The sequence below is a fragment of the Plecotus auritus genome (genome assembly GCF_963455305.1).
Source record: "Plecotus auritus genome assembly, chromosome: 5".
Lineage (NCBI taxonomy): Eukaryota > Metazoa > Chordata > Mammalia > Chiroptera > Vespertilionidae > Plecotus > Plecotus auritus.
Window position 1 is genome coordinate 160,403,175 of NC_137776.1, and position 26,338 is coordinate 160,429,512.

Genomic DNA, 26,338 nt, shown 5'->3' on the forward strand with positions numbered 1-26,338 from the left:
TCCAATCAGATCCAGTCACAGGGAAGCGTATTGTAATAGCTTTACCTCTACAGGAAAGTAATAATGATTACTTATATTTATACTGCTATAAGCTTGCAAAGTTCTTACGCATTCATTCACTAAATCTATACAATAAACCAATTAAGTAGGCAGGCATTACTCCTTAATCTTATTTCATAGATGGGAACATAACAGAGGTTAACTTGCCTAAAATCACACAGCTGGTAGGGGCGAAAGGTGGCACTTGAATCTCATTCTACCCTGAGCCAAGTTCCTGCATTTTTTGGTTCATGCTTATGCTAGAGGCTGTCTTCCTTACTAGCACCTTCCTGCTAGACCACATGGAACAGCTCTGGCTTCTTTTTTCTGACTTCCACCCATAAGTGTAACTTGGGGGTAGCAGAAGCAAGCCCATAAGTCAGCTTTTCTCCTAACCCAATGCCTGTTCACTTGTGCCAGTGTTGTTTCCAGTGACTACAAGAGTGGTGCCAAGTCACCATCATCAATTCTGCAACATAGTTCAATAAAAATCTTCCTATTGCTCTCACAGCAAACAGCAGAGCACACCGATATCTCCTACATCCTTGAAGAAGTTAAAAAAATGAGTTGGCCCCAAGCCTACACTAGGGCTCTCAACAAGAATGGCATTAGGGCAAAGCTGGTTCAAATCGGTCCAATAAGACACACTCACTAGATCTCCCTTATCTGTGGGAACCACTTTAATCACATCTCTTAAACTTCTCTTAGGCCTTGTATTCATGCAAACTTGAATACTCATTGAACAGAAAAAGCCTGCCTATTTCTGCAATGTCTGATATTAATTTCTTTTGTCAAAACTTGGCAAACACAGCACTCTGGGAGCCATATAGAGGGGTAGGAAAAAATGTCAACTTCTGGGACTCAGACTCTCTAGGCCTGGAGTCGGGGCTATGCCATGTTGTGAGGTTGCATCCAGTGCTGAGGTGCCGGAGCTGTTAGACATTCAAGTTGTTCTTGCTCTGACCTGGTTCTGTGCACATCAAGCAAGCTTTGATTCCTTAGTTTCTTATTGGCCTCTTTTTTTTTTTTTTTTTTTTTTTTTTTTTTTGCAATTGTCATCTAGGCTACTAATCTGTAGAAATTCCCATCACTGGGTCTTAGGTCTGTTTTGGGGTGGGGGGCTTCAGGGTGCATCTCTGCTCCACAGTAGCCCTTTGGAGGTTTGCAGCAGCCACGTGTTCTTGAAATCTTTTCTTCCCTGGATGAAATGGCTCCAGTTCCTTCAGCCCATCACCTGGAGACCCTCTCCCCTCTGACGCACAGGACTCAAAGCAGATGTTGTCAAAGCTCTGATCCCCAGTTGATGTGCTCACCTTGTTATACTGTGAGCCTCTGGGGAGCTGCAAAATTGTTCTAGAAAAGACAGTACAAACCAGACTAATTGGCAGCCCATCAAAAGCTGCTGTCTGGCCATTCTCCCTTAAGATAATAGAAAAAAGGAGAGCCCTAACCGGTTTGGCTCAGTGGATAGAGCGTCGGCCTGCGAACTGAAGGGTCCCAGGTTCGATTCCGGTCAAGGGCACATGCCTGGGTTGTGGGCTCGATCCCCAGTGGGGAGCGTGCAGGAGGCAGCTGATCCATGATTCTCTCTCATCATGGATGTTTCCGTCTCTCTCTCCCTCTTCCTTCCTCTCTGAAATCAATAAAAATATATTTTAAAACAAAGAAAAAAGGAGAGAAAAATGTGACTATTTTTATACATTAAGATTCTGCCCTGCTAATACATTTCCTGCTAACATGTTACTTGCAGTGTCATGGACAGGACCCTTTTCTTCCTCTTTAAATTTTCATATAAACTAGAATAACATTGGTTCTTTTTCTGGTATTTGTTTCCTGAACTTTATAAAAATAGGTCAAGTTTATAGCATAGCCCACTGTGAAGATTAAAGATCTTTGGTATTCTATAATAAATTATTTGGAGGGGAAAAAACACTTAAATTTCAGGGCAATTATTGAGCCTAAGAGTTTAGGACTAATAGCCACACTGGAAGCTAGTTTGAAGTGCTATTAATGGTTACTTTGGTGTTATATTACCAGGTTCTTTAAATGATCCAATTGATTTTTAGATGATGGAAGAAGATTGAGTGAAATTTTAAAAAACAATGTTCTCACTGAGATGGATTTTACAGGGACAAGTAGAGCAGCTGAGTTCTGTCTCAGTTCTGTGTATGGTTTATGATGTAGCCTCGGGTAAGTCACTCATCTCTCTGCCTCAGTTTCCTTGTCTACCAAATAAGAGTGTCACCCTCAGTAACCTGAGATTCCTCCAAACTCTTAACTATAAGTAGTGATTCTGGACCTTTCCCCCCCAGATTAGACACATACCTGTGGGATCATGTTCCACTCTCAGGAGCTGTCTCATGTGTGTGTGTTGTTGCTTTTATTTCAAGGTATCAGTATAAATAAAAATAATAGATGTAGCTTATGCATAAGTCCCACCCCCCTTTCACTGCAGTGATTATTACTTTTACATCAAGAACCACAGCTCTGGAGAACTTTGCCACTTGGAAGATTTTTTAAAAATTTAAATGCATCAATTTTTTAAAAATATTAATATATTTCTATTAATAAACTGGGGGATCCAGTTATATATTTCGATGACTATATTCTTTCTCCCAAATCTGCTATGTAGTTCTACCAAAGTGAAAAAACAATGCCCTGCAAACATCCCCCTTCATGAAATCTTCAGAAAGCAGCACTCCCTTGCTTTCTGGACATCTGGTCACTCTGAGAAGCTGGACCCTGTTGTCTGGTGGCTGCCTGTGCTGCAGGCCACAATGGCCCCACTGACAAGGTCTGCCCAGGGGCTGATTGCACAGTCACTCCTTGCAACTGGAAAAGGAGAGCTGTTTGGTTTCCTAAGAGAAAGAGAAACGACTGCTGGTATAATGAAGTTTAATTTATCATCTCAAAGCCCCTCTTCATGGCAGTGAGACCCGTGTAGATGCCCAGCCAGACCACCGGGGGCCTGTGTCTGTAGAGGATCCACATTCTCCTAGAGCAGTTCTCTTCCTCAGTGTGAGGAGGAGGAGCAGCACTCCCTCTGCCTGTCAGGAGCCAGGCTGTTAGATCAGGTAGCAGCACCTCCCCCACCACGTGCTCCCACCTTCTGCAAAGCAGCCCTCCTAGTCCCTGCGCACTGACATGGCACCTGCTCGAGCATCCTCCTGAAGCTCAGGCACTGATGACAGCGTCCCGCTCGCCTGTCGCCTGCACTGCAGCGCACTCAAGTGTCAGCCACTGGCAAAGCATGTAAGACAGCCAGTCACATAGAAACGTGGGAGCTGTACAGGGCTTAGCACGGCCCTTCTGGCCACTTCTGTGGGAAGGGACTCGGTGTGAAACTAGAAGATAAGCAAACTTGGACCCCAGATCAGAGGTCTCACCACCGGAAGAAAGGCCTTGAGACGATTACAAGGCTTTGTATCAAAGACCCAGAGAGCTATCATCTGGGTCTCCCCTGTCCCTTGAGATCTGAATGAGCTCAGCTTCAAGTTCCACAGTCTGTTGAAATCTGAATTCTGTGGCTTCTTGGGGCTTGGGGTCTCTGCCTCAGCTCTTGCTTCTATCTCTGGTATCTTAGCTTGGCCGTTTGTCAGGTTGTTTATGAACAAGCATCTCTGAGCATGATAGACACAAACAAAAAGTTGGTGCTGTTGAGGAGAATCACATTTCCTATCCCATGATGGTCTAGTTGACAGACCATACGAGACTTTCCTGTTCTCTTAGCCTTACGCTCTAGGACCAGCAGCACCTGCAGAACCTGCTGCTTGTTAGAAATGCAGGAGTTTGCGCCCCACCCGACTTGCTAACTCAGAATCGAGAGTTCGGCAGGATATCAGGAGATTCAGTTCACTCAGTGTGAGGAGCACAGGTCTAGTCCTTTTCTGTCACCTCACCACAGGCCCTGGCCTTGCTCTGTGCGTACCCAGCCTCTCATCTTCTCTCTCTTCCTCCTCCTTCCCTCTCTCTCGTCCTCTCATCTCCTCCCTCCCTCTCAGGAGCTACAGACAAACTTTGTGTCATGACAGAGCAGGCCTCTTCCCTGCAGCCTCAGAGCCAGTCACCACGTGGCTCCGAAGATCTCACCTTACCAGCCCTCAGTTCTGATCCCAACCGTAATCAAGTGTTTGTCTAAACCAGGTCCCCTTCTGAGAGGGATTCTCACACCAGCTACTTCGAGAAGAGAAATCTCTCCATCTCATTACAAAACATATCCCGGATTTTATAAAGATACCTGGTTTCCAAACAGACCCCTAAATCAAGTCAGGATTACAAGCTATCATGTAAGTGTAGACCTGGAGGAGCTGAGTCTTCTACAGGAAGGTGACTCACTCAAGGTCATACTGTGGTTATTGGCAGAGGCAGGACCAGAAAAGGTCTTATCCATCCCAGGGCAGGCTTCTCTCCCCTAATCATTCTCCTTTTAACTGATCCTTCAGATGGCTACCAGATTCTCTTCCTGAGCAGTCATTGAATCATCCGAGCAGGCAAATATATATTGGATGCCTGCTGAGAATATCAAGTACTGTTCAAAAATCAGAAGAGGCAACACGGGCCCAGTTTCCCAATCGACTTGCCTTTGCCCCAGCTGCTCCCTCGGACTGAAATCCTCACTCATTCCCACCCGTCTGGCTGGCAAACTCCTACACGTCTTTGAGAATCAACATTTGGGACCTTCCTCTGTGCGAGCACACTATTATAACATTTCTTCCCCTATGCGTTGTCTTGGTTTTCCCAGCTGCTCCCTCTGAGTAGAAGGGTCCTCAAGGGCGGGCTGAACTCTGTGCTCCTCATTACTGTCTCATCGGTGCCCTGCACAGGACAGGCTCAGAGAATGTACTTTCCTTCCTCCTTTCTTTCCCTCGGAAATCCCTACAAATTAATGGTGCCTGTCAAGCAAATCCTGTTCTTTACTCGGCCCCTTTATCTTCAAGCACTTTGCCCCTTTTGGGACCTGGGCTGCCTCAGACCACCTGCCTCACACTACTGCTCATTTCTAGACTCATCTCCCCTGGCCAGCACTTCTATTCTATTGCCATCCACAGGATCCAGCTTAGCCACCAGCTACTCGTACATGACTCTTTTTGGATGCTATTTTATTTATTATGATTATGATTATTAAATTTATTGAGGGAATATTGCTTATAACAATATATAAATTTCAGTTGTACATTGTAATTCAATATCTACTGCATTGCATGCTCACCATCAAAAGTTTAGTTTCTTTTCATTACCATATATTTGACCCCTTTCTCAGAAAAGCAGGGATATTTAAAAGTGAACATTTGTAAAACAAAAAAAACCCACAAAAAACAATAAGCTTCTGGACATTGGTCTCAGAGGTGATTTTGTGAATTTGACTCCAAAGACTTTTTAAGAATCATCCCATCTTGTGGGCCTCATCTGCAAAAGAGTAGGTTTGAGTCATTAGCTAGAGCTCTCAGTGGCAGGGTTGCGATTCACAAGTGTGTTATGATCAGTTGTGAGGTGCTTTGAAATTTTTTTGTATGATCATTAAGGTCTGCCAGTGGTCATTTTAATAGAGAAAATTAAAGGTTATCGTATGATTGTCGTTCTCAGTTGTGTTCTGATGCACTTTCTGAAACAGGAGAAAAAGCTTGGGACACACACCTAAGGATTGTTCCCTGGTTGTCATGTGTATGTGTCTCAACAGGCTGACCTACAAGATTCTTTTCAGCTCCATCATCTTACGAGCTATACAGCTCTGAGGAAAGTCTGCTCTCAAAAATGTGAATCTCCAACTCCCTCCTGTGATATGGTAGTTCCTCTTAGAATTTAAATCTCACTCAGGAACCCTTGTGTGGGTAACCGTTAACTTTTTCCTCTTCCTCTTTGACTTTGCTTCAGGAAGCGAGAGGAAGAAAACAAGCGAAGAGAGTCAGAACAGCAGAAGGGAAGGCTGAGTCCAGATTCCTGCAGGCCCCAGGCCCCTCCGTGTCTGCCCATCACCCAGGCTGAGCCCCACAGGCAGAGCGGGGGCCCCAGCAAACAGCCTCCCACCAGCCATGCGGCCCAGAGTCCTGAGCAGAGAACCTGCAGAGGGTCTCCGGGCAGAGACCCCCCGGAGCAACACCTCTCCCCAGACTTGCAGGGAACAGACCCCAGAAAGCCAAATGGTAGGTGTATTGCCTTTGTTATCCGATGCCGACCTGTGGACTGTGGGCCCTTTTATAGGTGTACATAGACCATTTACATTTAATGTACTTAGGTCAGCACTTAAGCCTGCCATTTTAGTATTTATTTTCTATTTATTTCGCCAGTTCCCATTCCTGTTTCTCTTTTTTTCCCCCTTCCTGTGGGTTACTCAGACTTCCTTTAGGATTCCATCTTGATTGATCTATGGTGTTTTTGAGTAGATCTCTCTAGTTTCTGCCGTAGTTGCTCTGAATATCACAGTATACATTAGTGACATTACAGTCTGGTATCAGCATCTTACCATTGAATGAAATGTGGGAACCTCACTTCCATTTAGGTGCCTGTACCTTCCCCACCTTTAAATGTCTTTGTCTGGAATCAGATGGTTTTGTAGTTTTTGTTTCAATCATGAAATATAATTTATAAAACTCAGGAGAAGGATAGTCTGTTTTATGTACCCATGCTTCTTTTCTGTTGTTTTGTTTTTCTTCCTGGTGCTCCACATTCCTTCTCTTACCATTTCCTTTGTTTGAAGAACTTTCTTTAGCCAATTTGCTGGTAAAGGTGGGTCTGCTGGCAACAAATCCTTTGAGTTTGCCTTTGAGAATGTTTTTATTTCACTCCTGAAGAATTATTCAACCAGATGCAGACAACGGTTGGCACTTCCTTGAGCGCTTGACAATGACTGTGCCCCTTCCTTCTGCATTCCATGGTTTCGAATTGGTGTTCCTCGGAAATGTTCCTGGTAACAGGTCATTTCTCTCTGGCTGCTTTTGAGATTTTTCCTTTATCTTTAGTTTTCAAGAGTTTACTATGATATGTCTTGGCATGGGTTTTTGGAGCTTATCCTGTTTGGAGTTTGTTGAGTGTGTTGGGGTGCACAGGACCATCCCAGGTTCAGTAATTTTCTAGGAGGACACACAAGATTCAGCATATAGTTGTGCACGTGGCTGTGATTTATTATAACAAGAGGGTACAAAGCAAAATCAGCAAAGAGAGTGAAGTCTGGAGGAAACCAGGTGCAACTTCCAAGAGCCCTCCCCTGGAGAAGTCACACGGGACACACTTACTTCCACCAGCAATGAGTTGTGACAAGCAGTTAGGCAACATTTTCCACCAGGGAAGCAACCTAACCTAGGACTCCAAGATTTTTACCAGGGTCAGTCATGTAGGTACCCTCTGCTTAGCATGCACCAGAACCCAGACTCCCAGAGGAAAGCAGGAATTCAGCATGAACTGTATTATTTTCACAAAGCAATGTAAGCACATTGAGCCATTCTATGGTACAGAAATCTAAGTACAGATACAACAAAGCGAAAAGGACAAATAATGTCTTGGATTATTATGAAAATAGTTTTGACTTTGTGGACCTCCAGAATGGGTCTTTGGAATCTTGTGGTCACCTAATTCAAGACTTAGACAATAAAATCTGTCTCTCTCAACCTCCATTTTCTTAGCTGTGAAATGGGGTTCACTCTCCACCTGCAGGGCAGTTATGAAAGAAAAAAATGTGGAGTACTTGTTCAGACCATGACCCATAACAGTAACTACTATCATTAAGCCACACCACTGACCTAGCCAAGAACAATCACATGAAAGTATACATGGAACCACAAACATTTCCAGCCTATCATTCCACAACCCACAGTGCATCAGTGATGTACACCTTACAGAGGTTGTGAGGCTCTGTTGTATGTTCATTCATTTATTCATTCAGTCACCATTTACTAAACTCCCATGATGTGACAGCTAGATTGACTTTCCTCAAGGTCTTTCTTAGCTTGGGGCCTTTGCATGTAACAGCTGTGTCTAAAAGCTGTACCATTTTAGATTAGTGTTTAAATTTACAACATCCTACACCAGAGCAGTACATTTGTAACTATAGATGAACTGAGATGATGCAAAGCTGGGCTTCAGTCCCAGCAAGGGTCAGTTTACCACCAGTTAAACTTCTCTCCTAAGACAGGTCCTTTCCTGGTCACAAAGAAAATGTTTCTCGGCTGGTTCTGATCCTCCAAACCTCAGGGGGCCGAGTCCTCTGGGGATATGGACCTCCAAATGCCTCACTCGTCTCTGTTGGTGTCCTGATTCTCTGGAGCTTGGCCTCAATTTTTTCTGCCTGCTCTTCGATTCCTTCAAACAGGTGTTTTGTAAGTGTTGGCGAGAATATGGATAAAGGAAACCCTTGTGCACTGTTGGTGGGACTGTAAATTAGTACAGCCACTGTGGAAAATAGTATGGAAGTTTCTTAAAAAATTAAAAATAGAAGTACCATATGACGCAGCAATTTCCACTTCTGGCCATTTAGCTAAAAAAACACAAAACACTAATACAGAAAGATAGAGGCACCCCTATGTTCATTGCAGCATTATTTACAGTAGCCAAGATATGGAAACAACCTAAGTGTCAAACAATAGACGAATGGATAGAGAAGATGTGGTACATATGTATAATGGAATATTACTTGGCCATAAGAAAGGATGGAATCTTGCCATTGAGACAGCATGGATGGACCTAGAGGGAATAGGCTAAATCAAATAAGTCAGACAAAGAAAGACAAATACCATATGATTTTACTTATATTTGAAATCTAAAAACAATAAATGAAAAACAAAACAGAAACAAACTCATAGATACAGAGAACATTTTGATGGTTGCCAGATGGGAGGGGGGTTAAGAGAGTAGGCGAAAAAAGGAACGGGATTAAGAAGCACAAATTCTCATGGGTTACTTGCCCCCACCCAGAACCCAGGCCAGACAAGCTTCCTGGCACCTCCCAGTGCTGGCTAGCAGACGTTTTGTGTGGACTATTATTTCCCAGCGGGATGTACATCAAGAATCCCGGTTTCATGCAGGGTCCTGGTTTTATTTTTATTTTTTTAATAAATCTTTATTGTTCAGATTATTACACAGGGTCCTGGTTTTAGCTAACTTTCTGCCTGCACTTATCTTGATGTGAAAACATAACCAGATATTTAATAAGACCAGCGCTGCCCACTCCACCCCTACCGCCTGCCTAAATCAGCTCACACACTTACCACTCTGAGTTTCTGTTTTCTCTTTGTTTTTGGCTCCCAGAGATTACCTTTATTTTCTTGAAGACACTATGGTGCTTTTAAAAGAATGCTTACTCTACTAGTATTTTAATCAGCATTTCTAGGTACTTGTAGTGGGAAGGCTTTCAGGTTATCAAACTACTCTTGCTAGAAATAGAAGTTAACCTTTTTACTAATCATAATCACCACTATCAAGGTAATGCTATAGGATGGGTCTGAATATTTTAAGTACATAAATGGGCAGACTTGCCCTACTGTACAAGCTTTGAACCATAAATATTGTTTCCCCTTTTCCTTGTTTTCCCAAGAAATGTCCAGAGAACCTTCTAAAGGCCAATCTGCCTGTGTCCACTTCAGCCCTGATGAAGGCCACGATGGGAACAGGTGCCCAGGAGTCTCCTCCGTTGAGAAGTCCAGAGGTGAGACCGTGGGCGAGCAGCACTGTGACAAGGGGAAAGGCTTCGTGAGGCAGCCCTCCTGTGTCAGGGCGGCTGGGCCCGAGGAGAAGGGACAGGACCCCGGCGGGGCAGCTGCCAGCCTTCCCCAGCAGGACGGCCACCGGAAGCCCTGCAGGCGGCGTGACGCAGTCCCCAAGGTCAAGTGTGCCTCCCAGAAAAGGCGCATTCAGGAGCTCCGAGGAGGAAGGTGCTCCCCAGCTGGTTCTAGCCGGCCTGGCAGTGCCAAGGGGGAGGTGGTCCATGCCGGGCAGAGTCCTCTCCACCATCGGACACCAAGACACAAAGGGACACAGGACAAGCTTGAAGGAGAGAGCTACTCAGATCCGCCCCGGAGGACAGAGGTGTTGAGGCCAGGAGTCAGGAAGACGGGGCTGTCCACCCCATCTGAGGACGCGCAGACACCTAAGGAGACGGATCCAGCTCCCGGGGCCCTCTCTGGGCAGAGTGTGAACATCGACCTTCTTCCTGTTGAGCTGCGGCTGCAGATCATCCAGAGAGAAAGAAGCAGGAAAGAGCTGTTTCGCAAAAAGAACAAGGCAGCAGCAGTCATCCAGCGGGCCTGGAGGAGGTGAGGAGACATCTGTGGTTGTCCCACACCCCTGCAACACCTGTGCTCGCTGGTGTTTTCCGGTGAATTCTGTGTGCAGGCCGGACAAGGCCAATTGTTGAGCCAAACCATGAAATTCACACGTGTAGACCCGTCATTCACACTGGATACGCTATTTAGGTGTCTTTGCCAAGAAAGGTAGGAAAGCACCCAGGATTACCTGGTGTAAAGAAAAGAGTCCCCAGGGGATGCTCTAACAGGTGATCGGACCTTGGGCAAATCACTTGGCCTCCCTGACCCTCAGTTTCCTCGTCTGGAAATGGGATTTAACAGTGGCTGCACCTGTCCTGTTACATGACAGATTGTAGAATGAGATAATGTGTGCTTCATAAATTCTAAAGCCACACACACAGGTATTTTATTTTTCTTCTTTTTATGTCTTTACTATTCAGGAATTAGTCATACCCCAAATAAAAACTAGGGCCTGGATAGAGTCAGTTCAGTGGCTGAAATTATAGAAACCTGTGTTAGCGTCTCTCAAGCTCAGAATGCAGGGTGGGTGCTGGGAGTACGGGTGGAGACGTCGTAAAATGCTGAGTCACATACCTCCAGGGAATCGTTTGCTGCAGGTTTTGACATATTTTGGACTCTCCTTCATATTGCAGGCCCCACTGGGGCCCAAATCCTGCCCAGGTCTTACAGTGCTGGCCAGTGCCCAGGGGAGGGCTGGACCATCTCCCACAGGTGGGAGTCATGTGGCCTCCCTCTCCAGAGAGAGGAAGGTTGAAGGAGGAACAAAGCAAGCAAATCACTGTGAGCACAGGTGTGCCACATATCAGCATGCCTGTCAGGAGATAAAAGGGCCCAAGCGCACCTACCGTTGGTGGGGGGGAGGAGAACAGTCGTGAGGGAGGGTAATGACTGAGGTCCAGGCAGGGAGAGGCCGCAGGGTCCACTGTGCCAAAGCGGCCTAACCCAGAGCCCTTGCTTGCACAGCCTTTGCCATAATTCGGCCTTAATGTCTGTCCAAGCTCTGGGCTGTTAACAGGGTCGTCTCCCAGCCACACCAGGGATGAGCGTCCCCATTTTACAGACGAGCATATGGTCTTAGAGAGGAAATAGCTTGTCCCCGGGGTGCGGATACAGCACTTGGGGCTGTGTCTGACTCAAGGCCAAGGGCCTTTTCCTTACTTTCGTGGTAAAGGTAGAGTTTGCGTGTTCACAGTAAAGAAGGTGGAGGCAGGCTGGAGAAGGGTGCCGGGCGGTGCTCACACTCGCCAAGGTAATGTCGTTACGGGGGATGTTGTTGTTAATTCCAGCCCTTGGCATTTAGTGGGCATTTAGCTGTGCTGAGCTTTACCTGTTCTGTTAACTCACTTAATCTTCACAGTAGCGCTGAGAGGCGGATCCTCTCCCCTTCCCCGTTCCACAGAGGAGGACACTGAAGCACAGCCAGGTTCTCAGCCCGTCTCAGGGTTTCAGGTGCCCGTGCCGGCTTGGGCTCGGTCTGCCTCTGAAGCCACAGGTGGGAGTGGGCCTTGCTCCCCTCCTTGGGAGCTCTGCCAGGACCTGCCCTGCTGCCATCTGAGAGGCACGTTTTATTAGGTATTTCAGCTGAAACCTGGGACCTAAACAAGCCAGCGAGTTTTACACCATGCCGTGCCCTCAGCTGCTCCCCCGCTGACATGCCTCCGTCAGACTGGCCTCTGGCTCCTTTGAAGAGTCAGAAGCTGACAGGTCCTGTCAGTAAGTGTCCACAGCAGCAAATGAGCTTTCAGTCATTGCCCCAAGAACAATGGGCTCATAGTCTGGACCCCCCTGGGGAGGCAGTTACACAGCCCCCCCCGGCTGCGCCACTGTGCAGCCTGAGACCTGGGACATCAGCTCCCAGAGGGCTCCTGGGAAGGTGCAGGCTGTGGGAAGCCGCATGTCTGGTGACAGTGAAAACACTTCCACTGATGCTGGTGTAGCCTTACAGACCTTTCATGGTAAGGACAGGAGCCCAAAGTGCTGACTGGGGCAGTGCAGTGTGTGGTGCCGCCTGACCTCAGGAGCCCTGTGGGTGGACCGGGAACAGGGCTGGCACAGGCTCCGTCACTGCGGCTGCTGGTACAGGGGGGGCGGTGTGGAGGGAGAGAGGCAGGCTGCAGGGGGCACTGGGATGGGGTGAGAGGTCAAACCTCAGGGCCCAGAGGAAATGAAGCTTAGTCTCAGTGAGTTTTATTGCCAGTCAAGCCTTGACTGTTTTAAAGATTGAAGCCAGATACTGGACAAGCTAAGCTGGGCTGGAAAGTTGCTGTGTAAAACACTTCTTTTTACGTCATGTGTAAGGCACCTTTCTGTCAGCTCTTGGCCAGCGTGTGCTGAGCTCCTATCCAGCAAGAGTAGGTGGGCCAGGAGAGCCCTGAGCCTGGGGCTGAAAGGAAGAGTGGGCATGTTAGGTTTCCCAGCCAACAGGAGTGCAAGTTCTCCTTGAGAACGGGACCACAGGGGCCATCGAGCACAGGCTCCGTCTCCATACAGAGATTAGGGGGAAGCTGTGCCCACTGAAGCCAACAACAACACCTGGGCTTCCCAGGAGTCCTCTGCCCGGAGCACAGAGGGTGAGGAAGACACTTGGCAGCTCAAACAGAAGGAACTGAACTGCTCCTGGTTGCTGTCCCGTAACTCCAGCTTTTCTCTACAGCTGGCTTTTTGGAAGTGTGATAGGATACATCCTGTGGTAGAGGGATGGCATGGTTTGTCACTCCAGGTAAAGACGGACCTGTAGTTTGACTGAAATCGGCCTTTTAGGGCAGGAGGGAGGGGCTGCACCAGGCGCTCCAAGGAGCTTTTAGGAGACTTGGGAAGGTTCCTTCCCATTTGGTGTGCCTTGAGATCAGGCACGGGGCCTGCCGCCTCTGCAGCACCCTGTGGGCTCAGCAGGAGTAGTCAGTTAGCTACAGAGAAGGAAGACTTAGCAGCTTTCCCTGCGAGGCTCCAAAGCAGCTGTGTTCAATGTGAAGTTTGGGAGTGCACGTGGATGAACAACATCAGACAACACGAGACATAAATATAGCTATCACCTGCATGCCCCGAGCCTCTCACCCAGGCTCTACAGATCTTAGTAAAATACAGCTCTTACCTGTGCCACTGTTCTTAAGAACCAGGGTGGGTGCCCACCAAGAACAGAGTACAGGCCAAAGTCCTCAGCCACATTTAGTTGTTGGACCACAGAGCACTGAGTTTGGATGTTGGTCTCTCCTGACTCTAGCTGTGCGGACTTCTACAAATTACTCAGCCTCCCCACCCCAGTTTGAGAGATATAACTGACATACAGCACTCTCTAAGTTTAAGGTGTAAAGCATAGTGACTCAACTTACATATATTATGAAATGGTTACCATAGTAATGTTAGTTACATCTATCTCATTTTTTTTTAATGGAAAAAGATTTTATTTCCTTGAAATGAGAACTCTTAGGATTTACTCTCTTAACAACTTTCATATATTCCATAAAGCAGTGTTAATTAGTTACCATGTTATACATTACAACCCCAGTACTTATTTATAACTGGAAATTTGTACATTTTGACCATCTTTACCCAAGTTCCCCTCCCTCCACCCCCTTCCTCTGATAGCCACAAATCCGATCTCTTTTTCTATGAGTTTGATTGTCTTTGGTTTATTTTTAACACTGCACAAATGAGATAATAGTGTTTGTCTTTCTGTCTGACTTATTTCACTTAGCTTAATGCCCTTAAGTTTCATGCATGTTGTTGCAAATGGCAGGATTTCCTTCTTTTTTATACCTGAATAATATTCCATTGTTTATATCACTTCTTTCTTCATTCATGTGTCAGTGGACACTTTGGTTATTCCCTCACCTGACTATTGTAATGCTGCTGTGAACTTGGGGGTGTAGATATCTCTTAAACATACTATTTTAATTTCCTTAGTTATGTGCGCAGGTATGGAACTGCAAATCACATGGTAGCTCTATTTGTATTTTTTGGAGGAACCTCCATATTGTTTTCTGTAGGTAATGGTTGTACCAATTTATAATCCTACCCACAGTGCACAAGGGTTCCCTTTCTTCCACATCCTCGCCAGCATTCATCTCTTGTCTTTTTGATGCCTTATATTTATTTTTATTTTTTGTCTGATTGCTGTGGCTAGGACTTCCAGTACTATGTTGAATAGTAGTAGTGAGAGTAGGCATCCTTGTCTTGTTCCTGATATTAAAGGACATTTTTTCATTCTTTCAACATTGAGTTTTATGTTAAACTATGGGCTTTTCATATACGGTCTTTATGATGTTGAGGTCCACATTTTCTATACCTGATTTGTTAAGGGATTTTATCATACAGATATTCAGGTCTGTCAATGCTTTATCTGCATCTTTTGTGATATTTTTTCTTTTATTCTATTAATGTGATGTTTCACATTGATAGACTTATGTATGTTGAACCATCCTGCATCCCAGGGATAAATCCCATTTGACAGGAGGAATGATCTCTTTAAATGTACTGCTGAATTTGGTTTGCTAGTATTTCTTGGGAATATTTTTATCTATGTTCATCGGGGATATTGGCTTATAGATTTCTTGTAGTGTTCTTTTTTGGATTTGATGTCAGGGTAGTACTGGCCTCATGAAGTGAATTTGGGACTGTTCCTGCCTCTGTGAACTTTTGGAAGAGTTTGAAGATTGGCATCAATTCTTTTTAAATGTTTAGTAAAATTCATCAGTGAAGCCATTTGGTCCTGGCTTTTCTTCATTAGATTTTTTCTTACTGGCTCAGTCTCTTTACTCATTATTGGCCTTTTCAGATTCTCTATTTCTTCCTGATTCAGTCTTTATAGGTTGTCTACTTCTAAGTTTTCTGTTTCTTCTAGGTTGTCCAGATTAGCATCTGGTTGTTTATAGTAACTAGTTGTCTAGGTTAGCATCTGGTTGTTTATAGTAACTTATGATCCTTTGTATTTCTGTGGTATCAGTTGTAACAAGTCATCTTTTTCATTTGTAATTTTGTTGATTTGGATCTTCTTTTTCCCTGGTTATTCTAGCTAATGGTTTGTAAATTTTGTTTATCTTTTCAAAGAATCTTATTTTCCTGTTCTCTATTTTATTTATTTCTGCTCTAATCTTTATTATTTCCTTCCTTCTGCTAACTTTGGGCTCAGTTTCTTCTTTTTCTAATTCATTAAGGCATGCAATTAGGTTATTTGAGATCTTTTTTTTTCTTTTTTTTAATATATTGATTTTTTACAGAGAGGAAGGGAGAACGACAGAGTTAGAAACATCGATTAGAAACATCTATCAGCTGCCTCTTGCACACCCCCCACTGGGTATGTGCCCGCAACCAAGGTACATGCCTTTGACCGGACTCGAACCTGGGACCCTCCCAGTCCACAGGCCGACGCTCTATCCACTGAGCCAAACCGGTCAGGGCAGATCTTTCTTAATGTAGGCACTTATTGCTATGAACTTCCCTCTTAGAATTGCTTTTGCTGCATCCCAGAACTTTTAGTATGTTGTTTTCATTTTTGTTTCAAGATACTCGCCCCGCCCCTTAATTTCTTCTTTGATCCCTTGATTGTTAGAAGAGTGTTGCTTAATTTTCATGTATTTGTGAGTTTTCCTCCTTTTATTGATTTCTAGTTTTATACCATCATGGTCAGAGAAGATACTGGATAAGATTTCAGTCTTCTTGAATTTGGTAAGATTGTTGTGGTCTAACATATGGCCTATCCTAGAAAATGTTCCATATGTGCTTGAGAATGTGTCTACTTCTATGATCAGCTAGAATGTTCTGTATATCTATTAGGTCCATTTGGTCTACAGTGTTGTTCTAATCCACTGATTCTGTGTCTGAATGATAGATCCATTGTTGAGTGTAGAGCACTAAAGTCCCCAGCTATTATGTTTATTTTTTCTGTTAACTCTGTTAGTTTTGCTTTATATAGAGGCTCTGATGTTGGGTGCATATTTAAAATTGTTGTATCTTCTTAACCCCTTTATCATTATTAGTCTCTTTTTACCATTTTTAAAGTCTATTTTATCTTACTTTATCTGAGTGAAGCTACCTGATAATTTTTGAGCGGTTATCATTTGCTTGAAATATCTTTTTCCATCCCTTCATGCTAAAGTTTATCGCTTATAGGCAATATATTGTTGGGTCTTGTTTTTGTTTTGTTTTTAATCCATTCAGCCATTCTGTGTCTTTTGACTAGAGTATTTATTCCATTTATTTTTAAGGTAATAATTGATGGATAAGGACTTATTATTTATCTGCACTTATTTGTTCATTGTTTTCGGTTGCTTTGTAGATTTGTTTTTCCTTGTTTTTTGTATTGTTTTGTTTTTATCCTTCTGTCCCTTTTTTTTTTTTTTTTTTGCCTTGATGACTTTTGGTATCAATATGCTTTGATTTCTTTATGTTCTTTTGTGTAACAAGTACAGGTTTTCCCTTGTGGTTACCATGAACCATACATAAGATATCTTAAAATTATAACACCCTATTTTAAACTGATAACAATTTAACTTTGATAGCATTCCTAAACTTCATACTTTTACTCCTCTGCTCACATCTTAAGTTATTGATATTACAGTTTACATACCTTATATTGTATATCCAATAACAAATTATTATAGTTATGGTTATTTTCATACATTTGTTAACTTTTAAACTAGAGTTGTAAGTGAATTATATACCACCATTACCATATTACAGAATCTAACTTTGACAATGTTTATTATAACCAGTGAATTTTATATAACCTTCTTATATCTTTATGATGTCAATTAGCATCCTTTTACTGCCACTTAAAGATCTCCCTTTAGCATTTTTGTAAGGCAGGTCTAGTGGGGATGAACTCTGTAGGCTCTTGTTTATTCAGGAAAGTCTTTCTCTCTCCTTAATTTCTGAAGGACAGCTTTGCCAGGTATAGAGTTTTGGGTTGACAGTTTTTTCCTTTCAGTACTTCAAATATACCATCTCATTCTGGTTTCTGAAGTTTCTATTGAGAAATCTTCCAATAGTCTTATGGAAGTTCCCTTGTATGTAACTTCTGTCTTTTTTTTTTTTTTTTTTTTTTTTTTTGCTTCTTTCAAAATTCTCTGAGTTTTGGCAATTTAATCATAATGTGTCTCATTGTAGCCCTATTCTGGTCCAACCTATTTTAAGTTCTTTGGGCCTTATGAATCTCTTCCGGGATCTGGAAAGTTTGCAGCCATTATTGTTTTAAATATACTTTCTGTTCCTTTCTCTTGGAATTCCCATATGTAGATATTATTTCTTTTCATTGTGTGCCATAAGTCCTGCAGGCTTCTTTTTACTTTTATTTTTTCTCCTCTGACTGGATAATTTCAAATGTCCTGTCCTCTAGATCACTGCATGGTCAAGTCTGCTTTCGAATTTGTCAATTTTAACTTAATTCTCTATTGAATTTTTCAGTTCAGTCCTATTTTTTATGCTATGATTTGTTTGGTGCCTTTTTTGGTGGTTTCTATTTCTTTGTTGAATTTCTTTCCATTTGGTTTATACATTGGTCTTCCTATTCCTAACTTCATTTAGTTGCCTGTGTGTTCTTGTAGTTCACTAAACTTCTTTAATATGATTATTCTGCATTTTTTTGTCTGACTGTTAATAGATCTCCATTTCTTTAAGGTCAGTTATTGGAGTTTTTTTAGTTTCTTTTGGTGGTGTCATGTTTACCTGATTTTTCCTGATTCTTGATTACTTAAGTTGATATCTGCACATTTGAGTAAGCAGTTTCCTTTTACAGATTTGCTTTGACAGAGACAGTTCTTCACTAGTCGGCTCAGTTGAGTTTCTGGACATGTCTGCTGGTTAAGTTCTTAGGCAGTTGAAACTTCCTGTCTCTTTTTGGACAAGGCCACTGCCCAAGTTCTGAGGGGAGAGGCATAGGTTAGCTAAGAACAGTTGGATAGGGCTGCTGGCTCGGTTCCCTGCCCCAGCAAAGCTGTAGGATGAGCTCCGTGGTTGCATGGGTTCTCTGGGCAGGCTTATAGTCAGTTGGGACTGGGTACTCTACTTAGCAATGAATTAGCTTTTCTGCCTGGCAAGAAAGCAGAACAGGCCTCAGGGCCTGCACAGCTCAATGTGAGTACTCAAATCAGGCAAGACTGTACACTGAATTCCCTGGCCAACCATGGCCACCGGTCTTAGTTTGCAGAGGGAGAAAGCCACAGGCTGTGCTGTTTGCTCAAGTACCACTGTAAGGATTGCTGGACGAGCTATGCAGGTTCCTCTGTGCTCTGGTTAGATTCCCTGGTAGGGCAGGCTGTATTCAGCAATGACCAGGCTATAAATTACTTTCCCTGCCCAGGCATAATGGGAGAACTGATCTCCAAGGGCAGCAAGGCTTTGTTTGTGATCTTGATTCAAGCCGACCTACTCCCCAAGTTCCCAGGAGGAATGATGCTATTAGCCTTTCTCTGCAGATGATCAGCTCTGCCTACCATACTCTGAGTGTTGCTGGGCTATGCAGTTTCCAGGTGGTCTGGCCACCATCTCTGATCAGGCAGGGGCCAGGAGCTGTAATCAGCAGTGAGTGCAGCTATAACTGCCTGAGTGAGGTCAAACTAGGTTCCAGCAACTCTTTAAGGGCTTGAATCAGGTAGACCTGTATCCTGAGTTCTCTGGTCAGACTGTGCCACCATCTTGACTCTTCAGATAAGCAAAGGCACTGGTTGGGACTACTACTTGGATGCTGTAGGTCAGAACTCAGTCTGCAAAGATCCATGTGCTGGTTGTTATAAGTCCCTCCCCTATTCCGTGTCACAGATTCCCCTGCACTCTTCTTGGGGAAAGCCTGGAATGGGGGCTCCCAAGAAGCAACCCACAGTGCTGGGGAGCTGGATGTCTGCTCTGGCTTCTCTTTTCCTAATGGAGGAGCTGTAGGCTCAAGGTAGACCTCTCAGCATGATGCTGCACTGAGCAGGGAAAAGGGTAATGCTGTCATCATGTAGCCACTCCTCTTATACTTTTAACGGGGTCTGTCTTGGTCTCAGTGATGCAGGGGGTTCTTCAGCCGCTAGATCCTAGAAATCCTTTATTCTAGGATTTTCTCAGTGGTCTCTTATCCATGAACAGTTATTAGTTGTTCTTTTGATGAGGGAGCGTGAAGTCAGGAATGACCTATGTCACAATCTTGGTAACGTCACCTCAACTCAGCCTTTATCATACTCATGACATCTGCCTCACAAATTTAGTTTCAGGTTTAAGCATAGGGAGAGTGCCTAGTATACAACAGGTCCTGAACAAATGTTGGCTTTTTCCCGTGTAGCCCAGCCTTCCAATATCATTCCCTCACTAATACACAATGCTTCATACACATCTCCTTACTCACTTTCCTGTACAAACGCTTGTATCTCTGTTCATGCCAGTTCTGCTGTCTAGAATGCCCTTTTCTCACTAAGTTCCTACTCATCCTTCATCCCCCAGCACAGCCAAATCACTAATTATCCATCCCACATCTGTCTAATGCAATCCAGCTCCTTGCTCTCAGTACTTCTGGCCTATCCCATCCTGAAGGCAAGGACTCATCTTATTGCTTCCTAATTCAGAAACTATTCAATGGGGAAAACGCAGAATTTAACATTGAACATACTGCTACTGAAATTAGGAATGGAGCTTGAAAGACCTCCCAAGTTCAACAAATACTATTCCTATAGCTTCTAGGAGCCTTAAAGAAATTTATTTTCTCAATACTGTGATCTTCCCTTCTCTGATCCCACCAGCTATCAGCTCAGGAAGCACCTGTCCCACCTTCTGCATATGAAGCAGCAGGGAGCCAGAGATATGGACAGATGGAACCGAGAATGCATGGCATTGCTCCTCCAGGTTTGGAGAAAGGAACTGGAACTAAAACCCTCAAAAGCCACTGCAGTAAGCAGGACCACCAAGAATCCATCCAAGAGCAGCTCAGGCACAAAGTCCACCAGGCACTCAGTGCTCAAGCAAATCTACGGTAACTGTCTTTCTAGGCACTTAGTAGTTTACAGGAAGCACCCCCAGCATGTCACATCAGAATCTGAAATGGGATTTAATTGCATTGGGCAAACCTCTGTTCAGGTAGAAACTTTATTATATTTCCAGTCACCAAGAGAATCTCAGCACATTTAGTGCCACCCTTCCAGAAATTCTGGATTAGAATTGGTTTGAGATGAGGCATTCTGGCATCTCAGCCCAGAGAGCCTTCTAGCCAAAAGCTCTTCTGCTGGGTTTCGTAACGAAAGCCTTACCAGTGTAACCTCTTCAGGCCACTACTTGGGTCTTCCCCTTACATTACCAATTTGGAGGACTCCAAGCACCTGCCTGCCTCACTTTGCCCTTTCCTTTGTGAGAAAGTACAGGGCTGCCTACCTGGGAATGTCCCAAACCCAAGTACTACAGTAAATACTTGTTTAGCAGATGAACTGCTGCAAATGAAAATATTTTCAGCTCTGTAAACAGCCCATCAAGATAAACTCAGCAGAGAACAAACCTGACTAGCTCCCCAACAGGGGAAAAAATTTTTTTGAGCCAAAGCACCTTTAACAGATCTGTGGCTCAGGCAGCAAAATCTCAGAACTTGCCCCTGGCCTACTGGTATTTCCACGCCATGCTTAATTTAGGCGGACACTTGCTTGCAAGCTCAAGCCTTCACTCAAGAAATTCAGAACTTGGTCAGGCCACAGCTGTTATTGTTGAGAGACAGACTATCACTGTTGACTGATTTCAGGTTGCTCTCAAGAAGGGAAAGTACCTCATCCCACAAGATCTTCAAAAGCCCATTCTGTGCTGCGTCTCAACTCAGGTAAGGCAAGCACTGCACTGGCCCAGTATATTGGGAAGACAGTGTGGGGAAGCACTTTCCTTTTTCGTTTCGTCCCCAAAGACAGAAGACTAATTGCCAGGGGTTTCCAATGGTCGTTTGATTTCAAACGGACACGTTTTTCATCCCCCTTTCCTGGAATTATTACCGCAGTCAGCCTCTATCTCCGTAGGAGGCAAGTTATTTTTATAACCGAAGCTATTGTTAAAATTACCTCCAGTAGAAAAAATAAGCTGTAGCTGCTATTGATCACCTTTACTTACTCGTGCACATACAGGAAGGGGGAAATGAAAATACTGCTGTTCTTCAAAGTCATACCTTGGGAGTTTTTGTTCCATTTTGGTTTCACATTAAGCTCCTCCACCTCCTTCCTAAAGATGGAAAGAGGCCCTTAACCACAAATTCTGGCTTTTGCTTTTTAGGGCCTCACAAGGAAGACATTAATTTTTAATAGCATATCCAGTTCAGGCTCAACTGTGCACTTCCACTCACAGGAGCAGCTCAGGAAACTTTTCCAGCTGCAAAGCAGGGTATTTTATTCAGGGCCCCTTCATTCACACCAGCATTAAGTTTGGGTGATAAGTTCAGTGCTGTCAGCAGTTAATGCCAGGTCGGTGTTTCTCGTGGGTGGCTGTGACAACACGCTGCCCCCATCTTCCCAATCCAGTCATCCTGCAGGACAGAGTGCAGCTGGGAAGGTGAATAATGACTGTCAGCATGAACTTTTAACATTCATTTAGTTTTTGATGGGGGGAAAACTTGGAGGTAAGGGGAAAGTAATTACTGCCAAATCTTTAATAAGAGGAGTTAGGCAAATCATTTAATAAAGGCAGGCTGATCAGGGAATGGTGGGTGGGGTAGTTGGAAACTTTCAAAGGAATTAAGGTCCATTGTCTTTCTATGTAAAAAAACAAAAAATCCACTCATTATACTTGAGTGAATTAAGGATAGTTTCCAAAACAGACCGGTCAGATTTAACTACCAGAGGAGTAGCAGTTAGATAAACATGTCTCCAAGAGAAAAATCCAGTACTATCAGAAATCTTTAAAAATGAAGATATTTAGTAGTACAAAAGGTTTTTAAAGGACTCACAGTTAAAGAAGAGAATAAAGAAGTGGAAAGAAATGCATAATGATTTCTTAGGACTTCATATGAACAGCTTATTTACCCTATACATATAATTCAGACAGATTTAAAAATGGACAAGGACTGAAGGGAATCTTTTCCTAAGCCTAAACTTGGGCAACACAAGGTTTTCGTTAGGCTCACCCACCCTTGTCAACCATTAACCAGCAGATGCTCAGAGCTGCTAGCTAGTTTAGTTGAAGCCTGTTTTTATACAGAAAACAGGTCTATAAATTTAAGTTTCTGCAATGTGAAATCAGATATCAGATTGAACCAAAAAGAAATCATTAATTTTGGTCTTCAAACCTTGACTAGAAATAGTTCATTTTTTGCTTGAGAATTCCATAGGGTTAAGTATTTTTCTGATTTTGCTCAGTTCTGTTTTGCTTTAGGAATTGTTTGGCACACTGTAGGTATTCAGATATTTGAGTGAGGACTGTTGCTCCCAACCTTATAGGAGGAGCAGAAAGTGAGCTGGATAGAGCAAAAGTAACAGCACCCACAGGCTGTTTCTCTACATATATTAGGGAGACAGTTCAACAATCCCCGTTCTCTCGTCTTCCACACCCAACCCTGCAAACTACCCCCAAACAGCACATAGTAATGATCAGAGTGTGAGAGTGTGTGTGTGTGTACATACAAATACAAACAGGCTCTCCCAAATTTGGGGGTCCAGCTCTTTAAAAATAAAACTCTCTTAAAAAAAAAACCCATTCCACTGAATAAAATAACGATGGCTAAAGTGATTATTAGTAATGGTATCCCTTTGTATGAATGTAGAATATTCCTGCCCACCTGCAGCAGGGTATACAGATAAAAGCTCAAGACTGTAAAGGCAGCCGAAAAACATGCCAGAGTTCCAAAGCTGTAGTTCAACAGTAATTAAAACAAGACAGAAAAAGTAAGATGTGTAACTTTTTAAAACTACTCACCTTTCATGTTTGCTTCTTTGTTCCACAGAAAGTTAGGGGCACATAGCATTATAGCCTCAGCAAGGTCTCTTAACCATTTGGGGCCTCAATATCCTTAACTGTTAAATGAGAGGGTTGAGTACACCACTAATTTTTCCAATTGTGGTATCCTACAATTTTATAATTTCAAAGTCATCATAAAGGCCTAAAAATCCATTTCAAGTTTCATATATCTATCAGTCGATCATCTGAATAGTTTTCAAACCTATTTTCTAGAATGGACTTTAGCCAAGTGTGGCACATGGAACTAAAAGATATGTACATGTATGTTTATGTGTAAGTTTGTACTGTTATATTAGAGAGATGCACAGAGAGAAAGATATACCAGCTATTCCAGGCCGGCTGAAGGCCTAGGTTCACACCCGCCCTCCCACTCATGGTTCTTCCTTGAGAGATGTCATGTATCTTTGAGATGATGGAAAATGCGAGGCTGATACAGCATCTTGTCTCTACAACACACTGGCCATCACCTTTTTTGGCACCATGTATAATCCAAAACTAAACACTTTTTTCTTACCTTCAACTTTAAAATTAATAACCTATTTACCTGTATTTAACAGTGAGCAATTTGCAGTGTATACACCTTCTTGAGAACAGTGGAAGATCAAAGAATTTTTCTTATAACCTGCAATCAGCCACTCAATCAAAATACAAAACAAAGCCTCGACTGCCTATGGAGGAAGACTGTGCCCGGGGTAACTGGAATAAGCTAGTGTAGAGTTCTCATTATCTGTTGACTTTCTTTTACATCTTGGGAAAACTTCAGTATCCATGCCTGAAGCCTTATTAGCCTGAACATGTGGTAACAACTGAAAGAAAATGTCAGAATGATTTTTCTGCTCTGACACAGCATTGTTTGGACATTATCTTAACCTGCGCTGAGAAGACCTGGTTACACTATGCCTAATCAAAACTGTCTAGCTGTCTGCCTTCACCTGTCAGTGTGGCTAGAAAGGAGGATGTGTAACTCTGTCAAGACTAAGGAAAACTAAGAACATGAGGGCTGCTGGGTTGGGATTTCTGCCAGCCAGCTGGTGCAGGCCTGGTTTTCTGGCTTCAGTGAAGAACCTAAATGGGATGGCGAGGAGCCTGTCCTGCAGCAACCACCTTCATTTCACTATTTTTCCGGAATCTAATACAACAGATTTCATTACAGAAACTACATCCTATTATTCCATTATCGGTTTTAAGTTTTAGACCAGAATCATCCAGCGTTTGCGTTTAGAAATTAAATTATCTGTAAGATTACAATAGGTGCTCTGTTCACCTCTGCCGACTCCTTACATATTTTACAGTCACGTTAGCCTCTGAAGGCCACAGGCTGCTGCCACGCCCTCTGTGAATAGAGATGCTGGTATCACCGACACCAAGGAAATTGGGCAGGTGTACAGACCACGCATTTATGCACCAGGCACCAAGGCCTTAACATTCCACTTGTATTTTCTGCCCGACTTGCAGAGGTGAGCAATCATATCAAAATGCCATTCCTATTAATGGGAAAATGCTAACTACATACATTCTAGCTCTCTAAGAACACCTAGTTTAAATGAAATCTAGTGATTTGGGGCTTTTTCACATTTTTAAGGGCAAAGCTAATGTAGGAATGAAGACAGACATAAAGAGTGACATAGGAGGCTCACAAATACTTCTAGAACTGCTTCCATTTTCTTAAGATTACTGTCACCGTTGTCCTGACAGTAAGAAATAGGAAGCAACAAAGTATTAATGTAATCGCCTTGATTTTTTTATAGTTTGCTAATTAAATTATTTTGTGACTAGAAAAATCAGTCTATTATAGAAAACACAATACAGCTGGTAATTTTTGGAGAACTGTAATGGGTTAGAAAATCACTTTTAAAGTAGTTATCTCAGACCAACCACCCTTTAGGTATAGGAAAACCCAAAACAACTATCTTGAAATCTGGCCCCCCTGCACTAAAGGGTACAAAACCTCTGCAGATAACACCATAGTGAGAAGCTTAATATCATCATGGGTAAGAGTAACGACCCCCAAACAAAACGAATGAGGTTTGCCTGGATGGGATCTCAAAGATTTAGCTAATTTTTTTGGTAAATAGTAGACAGTACCATGTTATCACTCTATATTTTGTAAATAGTTAGTTCCTATGAAATGTAAATATACTGCCACATATCACGTGCTACTCCAGGAAGCCAGCCTGCATTGTTTTTTTCTACCTTAGTGCAAAAGAATGTTCATAACAACTTCTTTAAAAGTTCAGCTTTAATGACAAACATTTCTTACATCAGTCTCTTCAAAATTAGATGTGAATAAACAATTTTAAACAGGAAGTGCCATGGTGCCTCTTTCATATACTGTATTCAACACACTGGGCCCCTGAGGATGCCCAGTGATATACACATTAAAGCAATAATGTAAGTCTGTAAGCCACTGCTCCTGAACACCTCCACTCTTCAATGTCTGTAGAGAAAAACAAGAGTAATTTGAGAATTCTACTAAAATTGCTATGCTACCTGAAGTGCTTTTCACATCCAAACTTCTCAAGAGCCACTGCAACAGTATCCTCATCTGTAAATCACCACAGGAACTCTTACTGGAAAGGGGGACCTATTAATTAGGCATTATCAGGCTGTGAAAAATTCCTAGTTATGCCCTTCCATATAAGTGATGTCAGTTTCTCATTTTGTTTGTTCCCTCCCACAGATGCTAGGGACTGATGAAATTTCATCACCCACCATCCCTACACTAGACTTCCTCCCTTTGGTGTTCTAGAGTCTCTAGATCTTTGTCCAGGGCAGACAACAATTTCTGTCATTTCTTCCTCAACCTTCTACTATTTCTGAATTACTATTACATATACTAATCAATAACTTCCCCCAACCAAATATCTATACCAAAAAAAACAAACAAACAAAAAAAAACACTCCCTACTTCTTCCAAACTAAAAATGCCAAAGGAATCTGTAACAACTGCCCCCACACCTCACACACACACAACTGAATACAGACAACCAACCATTAGACAAAGCTGAAGCCTACAACTTCCTTTCTCCAACTTCTTACTCTCCAGGAACCAACTAGAAATTGGCCTGAAGTTTATTCCTGCTAAATAATTTCCTAATGACAGCTACCTAAAAACTTCACTTGGCTGATCTCATTAATGGTCACCAAAACCCAACAAAATT

At 43.1% G+C, this 26,338-nt stretch overlaps 2 protein-coding genes across 6 annotated transcripts in view; one reads left to right on the top strand and one right to left on the bottom strand.

Annotated features, from left to right (window-relative positions):
• The window catches only part of INVS (inversin), a 126,219-nt gene extending 100,737 nt beyond the window's left edge, over positions 1-25,482 (top strand). For all 3 annotated transcript variants that reach the window (XM_080669945.1, XM_080669946.1, XM_080669947.1), the window contains 5 exons: positions 5,911-6,179; positions 9,563-10,280; positions 20,003-20,232; positions 20,986-21,060; positions 23,735-25,482. In XM_080669945.1, coding sequence (XP_080526071.1) covers positions 5,911-6,179; positions 9,563-10,280; positions 20,003-20,232; positions 20,986-21,060; positions 23,735-23,892 — 1,450 coding nt within the window. In that variant the 3' untranslated portion in view covers positions 23,893-25,482. The remainder of the gene's footprint in view (positions 1-5,910; positions 6,180-9,562; positions 10,281-20,002; positions 20,233-20,985; positions 21,061-23,734) is intronic.
• TEX10 (testis expressed 10) overlaps positions 25,404-26,338 on the bottom strand; it is a 37,281-nt gene continuing 36,346 nt past the window's right edge. For all 3 annotated transcript variants that reach the window (XM_080669950.1, XM_080669951.1, XM_080669949.1), the window contains exon 15: positions 25,404-25,614. In XM_080669950.1, coding sequence (XP_080526076.1) covers positions 25,474-25,614 — 141 coding nt within the window. In that variant the 3' untranslated portion in view covers positions 25,404-25,473. The remainder of the gene's footprint in view (positions 25,615-26,338) is intronic.